Source organism: Cucurbita moschata, unplaced genomic scaffold (genome assembly GCF_002738365.1).
Source record: "Cucurbita moschata cultivar Rifu unplaced genomic scaffold, Cmos_1.0 Cmo_Scf00083, whole genome shotgun sequence".
In the NCBI taxonomy this organism is placed as follows: domain Eukaryota; kingdom Viridiplantae; phylum Streptophyta; class Magnoliopsida; order Cucurbitales; family Cucurbitaceae; genus Cucurbita; species Cucurbita moschata.
Window position 1 is genome coordinate 74,403 of NW_019268599.1, and position 13,404 is coordinate 87,806.

Consider the following 13,404-nt stretch of genomic DNA (forward strand, 5'->3'; position numbering starts at 1 on the left):
AAAAAAAAAAAAAAAAAAAAAAAAAAAAAAAAAAAAAAAAGAAGATAAGAATGGAAGTAAAGGGAATGAAATGAAATGAAATCAAATTCTTTGTTGGGAAGGAATTTGGATGGAATAAAATAAAATAAAATAAAATAAAAGATTGGTCCCCAACTTTCTTATTATTTGCATTTTGGCCCCAATTTTGATTACTTCAACGCTTTGGGCGCCGATTTGTTAGCGTAATCCAAGGCCCCTCCATTTTATTCAAATTATTTTTGCGCCATTTGCGCCCTTTCCCTTTCCACTTTTCTAATTATACTATGACCCCTTTTTTTCTTTAAAATTAAAATTATAATTATACCTTATTTTTGACCCAATCTCTACTTAGTCTTCTTTCTTTCCAACGCTTTATTTCATATTTTCAATATCCCCTTTGGATAATTTATTTTTTAATTTTGCATTTAAAATTTTCGGTTATTAAATAAAATATTATATCTGTTGATAATGTGTCAAATGCGAATGATTTTGTAAATCTCATATGGTACAGTAATTACGAGTAAATTTTTGGGCATAAATGCGAGTTAAATGATAAAAAACATATATTAAAATGTTTGAAAAATGATGGGATTTTGGGTTATACCCAAAATCATGGAATTTGGTTTGCTCATAAAAGGAGACGTTGTTTTTTGGGCATGAAATGGTCGGGCATAGGCCGAAGCACTTTCACCCATTAAAAGGATGATGATATATCTTGTAGAAGGTGATCTTAATGCATATAGAGTTCTTATGTTCTTCCTCTTCTCCTGCTCTGGTACCATGTTAAGAATGAGTTCCACCTATATTTCTTGGACTTTTGATCCCACCTATGTTTCTCATTCTTAACCGACCATTTAATATTTATACATTTTAGTTAAAAAGGGAGTACATGAATAAGCTGAGACTATATTTAAATGATTTGGACACTCCCATGATCCATGTTGATCTTTTTTCAATGGCTCAATTATAAGAGCCTGTCTAGGGAAGCAAAGAGAAGCATAAGAATTTCAAAATAACACGTGTTTTATCTTTAACAATTCGATATTGAGTGACCTTTTGATATACGTTGGTCTCTTTTCGGTGGATCAATCATATAAACTCCAAAATTAAGTATGCTTTACTTGGGACAATTCTATGTTGGGTTACTTCCTGACCTGTGTTGGTCTCTTTTCGGTGGCTCAATCATTAGGACTCCAAATTTAAATATGTTTTACTTGGAACAATTTTACGTTAAGTGATCTTCTGTATTGATATGTGGAGATAGCTTTTACTCTCATAAGTAAAAAATAAGTAACGTGACCACAGTTGCTAGAGATGCATGTGTCTGATTCTTGGATTTTGAATTTTGGGCATTAAACATTACGACTGATAATATAAATGCCAAATTCTCGAATTTCGTATCTTCCCATTATTCTCTCTCACTAGAACCTTCCAAAAACTAATAAACGAAATTTTTTTTTGGTGCATTAACGTGGATGCTAGTATATAAAAATTAAAAGACATGTCGACATCATTTACATAATCATTACGTAAACCGTGTGAAAAAAAATATTGTACATGACTTTGACGATATCTTTCGAGATGAAATAAAGAGTAAAAACGATCTTAATCTTCGAGGTAGGGTGGAGATGGAGAAGTTTTTCCCGACCCCATATAGCAAATGGAGAATATAATTTTTATCCCTGACCCCATTTAATTAATTACTATTCATATAAATTTTTTTCCTTTCGGGTTTATATTTGATTTATGGCTTCATATATTCAGAAAAAGGTAACAAAGCCTTGAATTGCTCTCAAAAATGGAAATAAAATGCTCTCAAAAATGGAAAACCTTCGCTATAAAAGGGAGAGAAATTGAAGCCAATAAACATTATCATTTATTAACTTTATAACGTCGCGAATGTTCACGACTTAACCCAACTCTCTTTATTTCCAGCTGGGTTGGGCTGTCGGTTTTTTTTTTCTTTTTTTTACTTATCAAACATTCATAAGTCACAATACATCACTAACATCAATTACAACATCAAATACTCTTAATTTTTCATAATAATCTTAAAAGTAGAGTTAGGTTGTAACCCTATTTTCAAGTAGGTCTAGTTGACTCGATAAAAAAAAGTCAACCGACAAACCGACTCAATTTTTTTCGATTTTTCAAAAATTCAACTCAACCCAAATCGAAAAAAATAAATTTAAGCTCAACCCAACTCTAATTTTTATGGTTTGAGTTGGATAGTTTGAATTGATCGAGCTATCAAGTCATACGAACAGTGGTAATGGTAGGTTTTGAAGCATTATAAAGGGAGAGTTGAAGTTTGGAGCATGATTTTAGGCAGAAGGCATAAAAAGGGGGAAGCTTTAATTTAGAAAGAAGCATGCAAATTTGAAGTGTGAGTATTAAAAACCACATTTGTTATTGACTTCCAAAACAAAAGCCTCAAATTGCGCTACTCATAAACTATGCCACTCTTTATAAACCCCATACTCCCTTTGCATCATTTTCAATCCAAACTCAAACATTAACCTCTTTTTTCATTACCCGCTTCTCCTATGGCTGCCACCACAAACGCTCCCACGTTCTTCTTCTTCCTCCTCCTCTCGTCTTCCTTCTCGTTCTATACCGCTCGAGCCAACCCCAATTATCGAGACGCCTTGGCTAAGTCTTTATTGTTCTTCCAAGGACAACGCTCTGGTAGAATCCCAAATGGTCAACAAATCGCTTGGAGGTCCAACTCTGGTCTCTATGACGGTGAACTTGCTCATGTATGTCTTAAAAGTTTTGACATGTTCTTCCGGTACTCGTAATATTATGATGTTTTTTTACGGTTTAAATTATTACTCATGTTTTATTTTGTTATCATTTTCAAAAATTTTATTAATATATTTTAGAAGAAAAAGAGAAAAAAATGGAATTAAATTAAATTATTACTGTTTTGTTTTTTTTTTTCCTTAAAAAATTCGAACTTTACCAAAATCAAATCGTTGGGCAATTCTCAGGTGGATTTAACCGGCGGGTACTACGACGCCGGCGACAATGTCAAATTCAACTTACCGATGGCATTCACAACCACAATGCTTTCATGGGGAGCACTCGAGTACGGGGCGCGTATGGGCTCGGAGTTACCCAACACACGCGCCGCCATCCGTTGGGCCACGGACTACCTTCTCAAGTGCGCCACCGCCACACCCGGCAAACTCTACGTCGGCGTTGGCGACCCCAACGTCGACCACAAATGCTGGGAACGACCGGAGGACATGGATACAGTTAGGACAGTCTACTCTGTCTCTGCCGCAAACCCGGGGTCTGACGTGGCCGGCGAGACAGCCGCCGCTCTCGCCGCCGCGTCGTTGGTGTTCCGGCGGGTTGACAGAAAGTACTCCGGGCTGCTATTGGCGACGGCGAAGAAGGTGTTTCAGTTTGCCGTTGAGCATCGAGGGTCGTACAGTGATTCGCTTGGATCGGCTGTGTGTCCGTTTTATTGCTCTTATTCTGGGTATAAGGTAAAGATTCGGAATCTTTTTTTTTTTTTCTCAATTAAATTGAATAATTAAAAAATTAAGATATTAAATATTTTTTTATATGAAAAATAGGATGAGCTTGTGTGGGGAGCGACATGGCTACTAAGAGCAACAAATGATGTTCGATACTTCAATTTGTTGAAGTCATTGGGCGGCGACGATGTTCCCGACATCTTTAGTTGGGACAACAAATATGCTGGTGCTCATGTTCTTCTCTCCCGGGTAAATATTCCTTTCCCCTCTCTAGCGCCTCGAGAACTCGGGTAATTTGGATTATCCAACCCAATTCATATAAATCGGTTGAGTTGAGTTGGGTTGAGTTCAATTTTTGAAAAATTGAAAAATTTGAGTTGGTTTGTCGGTTGACATTTTATTGGTCGGACTGATTTGATCAACTCGACCCATTGAAAAATAGAGTTGCAACCCAATTCTAATATACCATATTTTTAATATTATGATGAAAATTAAAAATGTTTTACGTTCGTAATAGATGTTAATGTTGTGTTGTGACCGGTGAATATTTGATGTTTGAGTTTTATGATATTTTAGTTATTAATGTAACCTGTGTGGTAGAAAAGTGAAATTTTTTTTAAGTAATTAAAAAAAAGAACCATAGGATGACCCAACCCTTGGACTTACAACTCTTGAACCGGGTAAAATAGATGGAACCCTACTTGGTTGTTCGAGTCACTACTTGAAATTTCGGGATGGTTCAAAAGATTTCTCCAACCCAACTTGTGTACATACATACCGCTATTAAATGGTTGATTTCTATTGGTGTAGCGAGCATTACTGAACAATGACAAGAATTTCGATTCCTACAAACAAAAAGCTGAGTCATTCATGTGTCGGATTCTACCTAATTCTCCATATTCCAGCACTCAATACACACAAGGTATGCTATTTTCCGTCCGGTTTAAGCATAATTCAATCAGTGGTTCATAATTTAAGCTCGAGAATTAAAAAGCTTAGGATTTGTGTAGGAGGATTGATGTTCAAGTTGCCACAAAGTAACCTCCAATATGTGACATCCATAACATTTTTGCTGACAACATATTCCAAGTACATGTCCGCCGCCAAGCACACCTTCAACTGCGGCGGCGTTCTTGTCACTCCGACATCCCTCAAGAATCTAGCAAAGCAACAGGTAAATAACTACCAAACGCCGTCGTTTTTGGGCTCAACTTAATAACACTTTTTAATTAATTTAACAATTAAAATAAAATAATTCAGGTGGATTATATATTGGGAGTGAACCCATTGAAGATGTCATACATGGTGGGGTTTGGCAAAAACTTCCCCAAAAGAATCCACCACAGAGGATCTTCGCTGCCGTCCAAGGCCAGCCACCCTCAGGCCATCGGCTGCGACGGCGGTTTTCAGCCCTTTTTCTACTCCTACAACCCCAACCCCAACATCTTAACCGGCGCTGTCGTCGGCGGCCCCAATCAGAACGATGGCTTTCCCGACGACCGCTCTGATTACAGCCACTCCGAACCCGCCACGTACATCAACGCCGCCCTTGTTGGCCCCCTTGCCTTCTTTTCTGGCAAGACTAAATGATTTGATAAGATCCTATGTTATAACTACGTGAATATAGCTAGATTGATCCCGAATGTGCGGATAAAAATAGCTCTTTTCTTTTTCTAAATGTGTTCGTAGCTTATCATACCACCAAAAAAATAGGGTGATAAAGTGACGAATTGAATTAAAACTTCGAAGCTTTTCTTAAGAGATTCAAATCAAATCAAAATGTCTGTATAATTATATATTATGACTGTTCCAACTTATCCACTAGAATTAGTTAACTACGTTTACATAAAATTGCATTTACACTTATAAAATATAATTACATGAATAAGGCGTCTATTATTTACTTAAAAAAGTCGATTAAAATATAATTATGATTAAGACATTATATTATAGGCTTAAAATTCAAAATTTATCTACCCTCCCAACTAACTAGATAAGGATCAATTACCGTAGGGTTGGGGCTCCACGGAGATCCACTTCAAACGGGATAGGGAACTCTCGTTTAAACGAATAATAGGGTAATAAATCAAGGACGGGGACAAAGATTACTGATATGAACCGAGAGACATCAATCATACAATATATTTCAATGAAGATGTGAAGAAAATGCTGTTGAAATTATCAAAAAATATTTTAATTCATGTCACACATAAGAATGAAGTTTCATTGTTTAAAATTTTGGGTGGATTACAATTTAGAGTTATTGTATTTTATTAATGTATTTGAGACTTTTTATTTACGGTAGGTTTTAATTATGGTCATAAAGTATGAATGTGCAATGCTGTCATTTTGAGGCTATATAAAACCATGTATGTTATATTTGTAAGTAGATTTGAAAAATGAAAAATGCAGTAAAAGAAGCATTTGTACTTTCCTTTAGCCAATGACTAAGTTTCTTTGCAATTGTACGTAGTTTAGGTTGCATATAGAATCATTCAAGCTAGACATGATCGATCTTGCTTGTGGAGTGATTCGAATTTCAAACAAGTGTTCTTGTTTTGAGATATTCGATCAATAAGGTAATTCGAATCTTACTTCACTTGTAGTGACTTCCATATCATTTAGTATCAGAGCCTTCCCATGGTTTGATTCCATATCAATTACATTCACTGTATTTATTCCCATTTCCATTCTCAACTTCGCCCGACTCCACTTTTATATATAAATATATCTATATCTATATGTTACGTATTGAGATGTTTTACGTTCTTTTTAACCAATATTCTATTAACAAAAAATAATAATAATAATAAATTGTCCACTTAAAAATCAATTATTAAAAAAATACGTGGAAAAGAAAAAATCTCGTGAATCTCGTTTATACAAATTATTGAAATCTCGGCTTCAATATCTATAAAAATAAATAGAAAATTTTCTCCACCCGGCATGAATTATCAACCGACATTATTTTTCATTAAAAAAATGTCTAATTTTATTACTTAAATATCATATTTGTTGCTTTAGAGAAGTGGAAGGTTTGATTTGAGACCACTCTTGAATTTATTCGAGGACCTTTGTTTTTTTTGCTTTACTTTTTATTATTATTATTATTTTAATTTTAAAATTTCAAGTATTTCACTATACAAAATCCATCATTAATTACCTGAAAAAAAATGAGAATATTATAATATTTAATCATTCACCCTTGACGTTTTAAAATCTTAGATCTAGCTCGAGTTCATTATCAAATATATATTAAAAAGCGCGATGATAGTCTCCCTAACAATATCTCCGGGTAGGACCTATACAGACCTTGCTCTTACCTTAATTTTTTTTAAAAAGGCTAAATATTGAAAATACTCGGGAAAATATGCATACATTTACGTCAAAAAATGGTAAACTCGAGGGTCATAGCACATGAGATGAGTAGTTGATAGTTCTCGTGCATACATATAACATGAATTTCAAAGAAATTAAAACAACTTCATATTTGAAAAACACTGCTATGGTCTTACGTGTCATGGTCTCTGCTTGCAATGCCACCACATCCGTATATGGGCGGCTTACCTTTACCTGAAAAATGATGTGACACATGGTCTGAGTATTTCGAAAAATACCTAGTAAGTGACCCCACTATAAGGTCATGCAAAAATGCAAACATGCTCTAGGGACCTATTCTTAACTCATCCTAGTGGTGGCTTCTAGTCCGAAGTAACTTTGGATGTGTAATACTTTCATACACACGATCCGCACGTGCGAGTGTGAATCTCCAGGTGGGTTGCACCCTCCCTCGACCCATCATCGTCGAGCAAGTTGTCTGTAGCGACGTCTGAAGGTCAGCAGACCCCCTGGGTGTCATGCTCAACATGATCACCGTCATCATCATCATAACATGTGCGTCCGCACTCATCATCGTAAAAGGGGAAGTATCTTGATGCTTATGTACACACAACATGCATGAGGTCCCTCTATTTCTCATCTTAAGACATCTTTCTGACACAACCCTAGTCTCATCTCTATCTTACTTTTAGTAATACATGCTCATTAGGTATTTATGTTAATATCATTGTTCAGGCTCTTTAGGGTTGTGTCCTAGGCCGATTTCTCGACATGATGTAACATGACATTTATCACATACAACATGCTTAATATGGAAAACATCATCATATGAAGGTAACAATGTCATGCATCATAATCATCATAAATCATTATCATAATGCCATCAAATACATCATAACCATCAAGTATCAACATACATCATCATATAGCTCATATACATCATCATGCGTCATAACTCATCATCATATATCATCACATAATTAATATACGACATCATACGACATTCTACGTCATAGCTCATATATCATACATCATAATTCATACAAATTTCAAGTCAGTCCTATAGTAAGACCATTTACTTGATTGGCCTTAGCCGGTGTTCTCCATAAATTTATAACGTTAGCTCCCGTTCCTCGAAAGTTGTTCCAAAACGTCGCCGGAGTTCGTTTCCTATTAGATAGTTCATCGCCTTTTGTTAATATTTCACAAATCATAATAATTCCAATTGATATTTGTGAAATACGGCATTAAAATGATCTCAATTACCTTAATCGGGGTCAAAATCAGCTCTGAAATGATAAAAAAAAATGTAGGGACTGGGGTCCAGTTTGCTAAACCGGGTTGCCTCCGACATTTTTAAGCTAAGGGACTGCGTGAAGCCTAGGGCTTCTGTTTGCTATAGGTCGACACGTGTTGCTCAGGGGAAACGACACGATGTCGTTGCTTCTCAAGTCGAGACGTGGTTTCGGGTCAGCTCGCAGGTCGCGTCGCTGTAGAAGTAACTAATTGATCATGTTAGAAAAGCTAAAATAACCTTGAACCTAAGACAATAAAAACTATTGAACCCACTAAAATAGAAGGAAACCAACCTATAACGGTGTGAGCTAGACCAATTTGGACCAAAAGCATAAGAAAATCCTTAAATTGGGCTAAAATTATAGACCATTCTCGAATCGACCCTAAATCGATCTTGAACTCATGGGAGATCAACAAATATCTAACTTACCCTGTGACGATTCGTTCCTTAATAAGCTATTCAACCTTCAGACGACATTCAATGGCTCAGTGCGTGATGATGACATGAAACGAATGGAGGAGAGTCGATAAAAATTCACAAAAATTGGTCATAGCTAGTCGATATCCTTCAAAATTGAGAGAGAGCTTTGATGCACGGTGTGCTTTCGCATATTTAACAAATAAAGGTTGACTCATCAAAGTTCTGGCTAGTTCGTTTGACCGGTTTAAGAATAAGTCAAACTCAACCTATGATCCAATTCAATCATTACCGTTAATTTTGTGTTTAATTAATTTTTAAACCTTTAAAATTGTTTAATAAATGATTAGTTGGGGATCAATCTGTTAAGGATAGTTGACCGTCACTCTAAGGCAAATATCTAGATATTTGCCTTACATTACGGGTTACCATATTTGCCCTCTTATTAAAGGCAAATATATTGCATTCATTTATTATTCTTTCCTTTTATTACTATTTCCATAATATTTGTAATTTACCATATTTCTGTATTCTGAAAATAATTATAAATAAGAGAACTCTCACCCCATTGAGGTGTGGTGATTCAGCAAACATTCACACAATCCTCAAAATTTTAAATTTTAGTCGGAAAGGTCATGATTTAAATTAACAAATCTATTAAACACCAACATGATAATATATATAATCGAGATCTATAAAATATCTATAAGACATACAATCGAGACCTATAAAATATCTAAGTGAAATAAAAACCAATAAAATGATTAAATTTCCATCATTCCACGTGGACGGTTCAAATAAAGAGTGGAATAAGAAAATAGAAATCGACGTGGCAAATGGAAGCCATAAGAAATACAGGTCAATCGGCACACTGACTTAGCTGTCGTTTCTCTCTCTTGTTTTCTGAAACTTAGGGTTAGGGTTTTGCATCTGAACTCGCAGAACAATCATGTCAGGAAGATCAAATGGTTGCACTATTTACATAGGTTTGTTCGTTGTTATCTCTCTTCTTCATCTTAATTCCTGTTTTCTCTTTCCTATTTCGTTTAATTTCTTCGTTTTCCTTTCATCAGGATTCTGTTCTTTGCGTTTTAAGCTATGTTTTTACTTCCTTCCTTCCGTGAAGTTCCGTATGTAAATTAGGCCTTTCGGTGGTGGATTTTCCTAAGAATTGTGTTTATTTCCTTCTATTATGTGCTACCAATGGATGTATAGGACATAATGATATATTCATCGATTCTCTTACAAAGCTCTGCTTTGATTTTCTTTGGTGGTTGAACAGAAAGGATTGGATCGTGTGCTGGATTTCTTCCTCCCCAACTTTTTTGCTCTCTTTTAAATGCGTTTGATTCCTGTTTATAGCATAGTTGATTTGATAAAGCTAAAAAGCATACTTGATTTGCTGCTTGTGGGGGGAAGAAGATTGGAAGTTGGCCTTATGTTGTGTTTGTTTCACTTAGATCTCTTAGTTAAATTTCATTTATGCTTAACTGGTTAAATCTCGATTTCACTTTGCCCACCATTTTTTATCTGCTTCTATGTAGATTTTCCTCTTATTTCTCTAATAACTGGATACTCTGCGCATGTATTCTTCCGGGGAAATTTTCTTCACCCCTCTTATCTTCTGATACGGTATCATACATTAAATTTTAAGGATGCAGCCATCCTCTTACGGTTTAGATGCTAGCTACATCTTCCTCTGAGTCTGATTTTGTTACTCTCCGCTTTCTTTAGGTAATTTGGATGAAAGGGTAAGTGATAGGGTTCTGTATGACATTCTAATTCAAGCTGGGCGGGTAGTGGACTTGCACATTCCTCGTGACAAGGAATCCGGCAGGCCCAGGGGTTATGCTTTTGCAGAATATGAAAATGAGGAGATTACCAACTATGCTGTTAAGCTTTTCTCTGGTCTCGTGACTCTACATAATCGTACCCTAAAGTTTGCAGTATGTTATTAATTTTTTCTTTCTCAACGCAAATTCTTCATGTTTTCTTTTATCTTGGTTTTTCTTGATCAAATTTGTTTCCTCACTTATACATGTTTTGTTTTTATATTAAAGTTTCATGTACTAAGTATATATTAATTGGTGAAGTTATCTTTGTAACAATTTAAAATAATCTAAAAATTGTATTCCTTCATATGCCTTATGTGGCATATTGCCTAACTTTTCTAAAGTTTTCGAACCACATCCCAATTATACCTATTTTTTCTAGTTATTTACAAATCATAGTTTGCATTTAGAAACAACCTTATGTCATCATAATGGGAAGAACCAAGATAATTCATGGATCAAACGTCATAGTTTATCTCACAGTGATAGACTTAATCTAGTTTAGTTTATATCACCACAAGTTTAAGTGACGAACTAAAACATTCTTGAAAAACCAAAAACAAGTTTGAACATATAATTTCATATATTAAAATGATATCTATTAGTTTTCTATAAAGTTGTATCTTTTAAGTCTTATTTTGGACAGAATAGTAGCAATATAAACAACAATGGAGGGGAACATAGTGATATAAAGTTTCCTTTTCTTTTATATTTTAATAGATGATATTTTTTTATACACACTTATATACTGTGCTGTCTCGTATTTCCAATTTTGTAATCAGACGACTGTGCAATCTTCTTGCATCAGTTTTGATTGTGTGGTGAGTTTTAAAGTTATGGGAATGATGCATAATTTTTGACTTGCAAACAGGTATCTGGGCAAGACAAGCCTTCACCTAGTAGTAGTGCAATCACCTCATCATCAAATATATCTCATAAATCAAGGTCGCAGATTGTTCCAGGTTATTCTAATGAAATATCTTCATATTCCAATCGCTTGTCAAACTCGTGCAGGTTTTCTGCATACCCAGAGAACCATGTAGAAGGTGATTTTCCTGATTTTCCTTTATTTGTCTTTGTTTTGTTAGTTTGCTAAGAAGTTGTGTATGCTTTCACGTGCCTTTCCTGCATTGGTTCAACGAATCTGTATTTCTTTTATTCAGCGCCTCCTTACCCTGGGTTAGTTAACCAATCTAATGGGTATGGATCAAATTCGGATCACCACAATAACCAATACAGTCAGAGATATTCTGGGACAAATTTGGATAGCTTTAACCATCCTAAATCACGCCGCCATGATACGAGTTATCCAGTATACTATCCTCCTTATGAACTTTTGAACTAAGGCAGCTAGCGCATACCATTTTGGTTAATCTTAATGGTGTCCTAAGTCTTAGTATAAGTTGGATCTCTTAGTTGGATGCAGAAGGTTTAGTAGAAAGGACATGGTATTTGCTATGGGCATACTGGTTCAATATATTGTCATTTTGTAGGTGTATGTATTTGTATGATTTAGCTGTGTTGTTATAGTTGATGCTCTAATTAAAGTATTGTAATCTATTTTATTAAATAGTCAGATTTTCTTCAACTCCAGTTTAATGTAATGGGAGTATAAATGATATTTTTCATGGTGACTGCAAGGAATAGCCTTTTGTTTTGTGTATATTGAATATTTATTTTTTCTTTGAAGTGTTTTGCTTGATCCGATGTGTGAATGTTACTAATGTTTATACTTATGGTGGTGGGTTTATCATGTCGCCCTTTTAGAATTGGTTAATTTTAATTAAAGACAATGGGTAAGATTGTCGACCAGACTGGTTTACTTTTCAGTGAAGTGGAAGCTAAACTACTTGTTATCCTTGGCATTTTTGTTTGTGTTTATTATCATTTCTGCCTTTGGGTATGCCAGTACTCTAATACTTGGTAGGTTAAATTGTAAGGTGGCATGATCTAGCTTTGGCCTGCCCCCCTCACTATAACGCACAAGAGAATCTAGAAAAGTTCACTTTCTTCTGGGAAGAAGGAAAAGCCAAGCTCCAAAATGAGAATTGATATGACTGCTTTTGTTGCATTTTGTAGACCTAGTTCATAGCATCCTTGTTTGAATTTATATATTTCAGATTTACGTTTGCTTATCAATAATTTCTTTGTTTAGCATTTCAGTTTAGAACATGCTTGAATTCTGATAAAATTTGAAAAATAAAATGAAATCTGAAAACTATTTAGAGTAGCTTAACTTTTTGGAAACATTTCGTTAGCACTACGTTATTCGATAGTAGATAAAACATTTGGTGATCAGGTTAGTGGCAAGCTCTATCCGAGGATCAACATTGGTTTCTATCAATATTCAAGAATCTAAATGGCTTCTCTTATTTGGGCCCAAAGTTCTTGTCTGGAGTTGCCCATTAATTTTCCATTCTTTATCATTATATGAATTTGTGCATTTCCTCATTTCTTCCCGTTTTGTTGGTTGTGATATCTTTATTTGATGTGTAATACGTTTGTTTGTATGTGTATGACAAATTATCTTTCTTTGGCTGCGTTGTGAGATTTTTGGATAAGTTTGATGGAGTCATATAGCTTTAGTTAGCAAGTAGTGTTTTTGAGTGAAATCCTTTTGTATGAAGCACTAGTAGAGAAAAGTACATCGATTAAGTGCTGTCAAAGGATTTACATTTTCTTTTTCAAACAAGAAGTGAAAGTGTAATGAAAAGCATCCACGTCCCAATGGATAGTACATACGAAAGGCCTTCTAAACCTTTGGTGGTATAGGTTTGAATCCTAGTGCTTAAGTTTGCTTCTAGAGGCATATATTTTTAGTTCCGAATATATATATATGTGATGCCATTGTCAAGAAAGTCGGAGAATGGTGGTAAACTGATGGAAATATGGAGCTTGGAAATGGATGGTCATAGAACAGAGAATATGGAAGATGGACGACGAGATTCAAGCAAATAGGGAATTTGATCGGTTTTGTGGTGGGACAAGGCGTTTTGTTTTGTATTTGATTTTG

General features: G+C 35.0%; 2 protein-coding genes across 3 annotated transcripts; both read left to right on the top strand.

The window, feature by feature from the left end:
* The first annotated feature begins 241 nt into the window (after positions 1-241).
* Positions 242-12,078, top strand: LOC111438905 (RNA-binding protein 7). Of its 2 annotated transcripts, XM_023076738.1 has the most exons (6): positions 242-261; positions 9,456-9,545; positions 10,294-10,505; positions 11,263-11,336; positions 11,406-11,437; positions 11,555-12,078. In XM_023076738.1, exons 2-6 carry the CDS (start codon positions 9,509-9,511, stop codon positions 11,734-11,736), a joined length of 537 nt encoding a protein of 178 aa, XP_022932506.1. In that variant the 5' UTR covers positions 242-261; positions 9,456-9,508; the 3' UTR covers positions 11,737-12,078. The 2 variants fall into 2 exon arrangements, with proteins under 2 accessions (XP_022932506.1, XP_022932504.1); XM_023076736.1 differs by lacking the exon at positions 242-261 and having other exon boundaries at positions 9,441-9,545; positions 11,263-11,437.
* Positions 2,538-5,307, top strand: LOC111438904 (endoglucanase 9-like). The gene is made up of 6 exons (XM_023076735.1): positions 2,538-2,777; positions 3,012-3,515; positions 3,606-3,755; positions 4,317-4,428; positions 4,517-4,680; positions 4,767-5,307. Exons 1-6 carry the CDS (start codon positions 2,565-2,567, stop codon positions 5,094-5,096), a joined length of 1,473 nt encoding a protein of 490 aa, XP_022932503.1. The 5' UTR covers positions 2,538-2,564; the 3' UTR covers positions 5,097-5,307.
* Positions 12,079-13,404: the final 1,326 nt, after the last annotated feature.

What these genes read in the sequence shown, in the direction of transcription:
- LOC111438904 (XM_023076735.1), top strand. Translation starts at nt 2,565, where the DNA reads ATGGCTGCCACCACAAACGCTCCCACGTTCTTCTTCTTCCTCCTCCTC. An exon ending in GCTCTTATTCTGGGTATAAG is followed by an intron (nt 3,516 to 3,605) that starts GTAAAGATTCGG and finishes TATGAAAAATAG; the next exon opens with GATGAGCTTGTGTGGGGAGC. An exon ending in CTCATGTTCTTCTCTCCCGG is followed by an intron (nt 3,756 to 4,316) that starts GTAAATATTCCT and finishes CTATTGGTGTAG; the next exon opens with CGAGCATTACTGAACAATGA.
- LOC111438905 (XM_023076736.1), top strand. Translation starts at nt 9,509, where the DNA reads ATGTCAGGAAGATCAAATGGTTGCACTATTTACATAG. An exon ending in ATCGTACCCTAAAGTTTGCA is followed by an intron (nt 10,506 to 11,262) that starts GTATGTTATTAA and finishes ACTTGCAAACAG; the next exon opens with GTATCTGGGCAAGACAAGCC. An exon ending in CCCAGAGAACCATGTAGAAG is followed by an intron (nt 11,438 to 11,554) that starts GTGATTTTCCTG and finishes TCTTTTATTCAG; the next exon opens with CGCCTCCTTACCCTGGGTTA.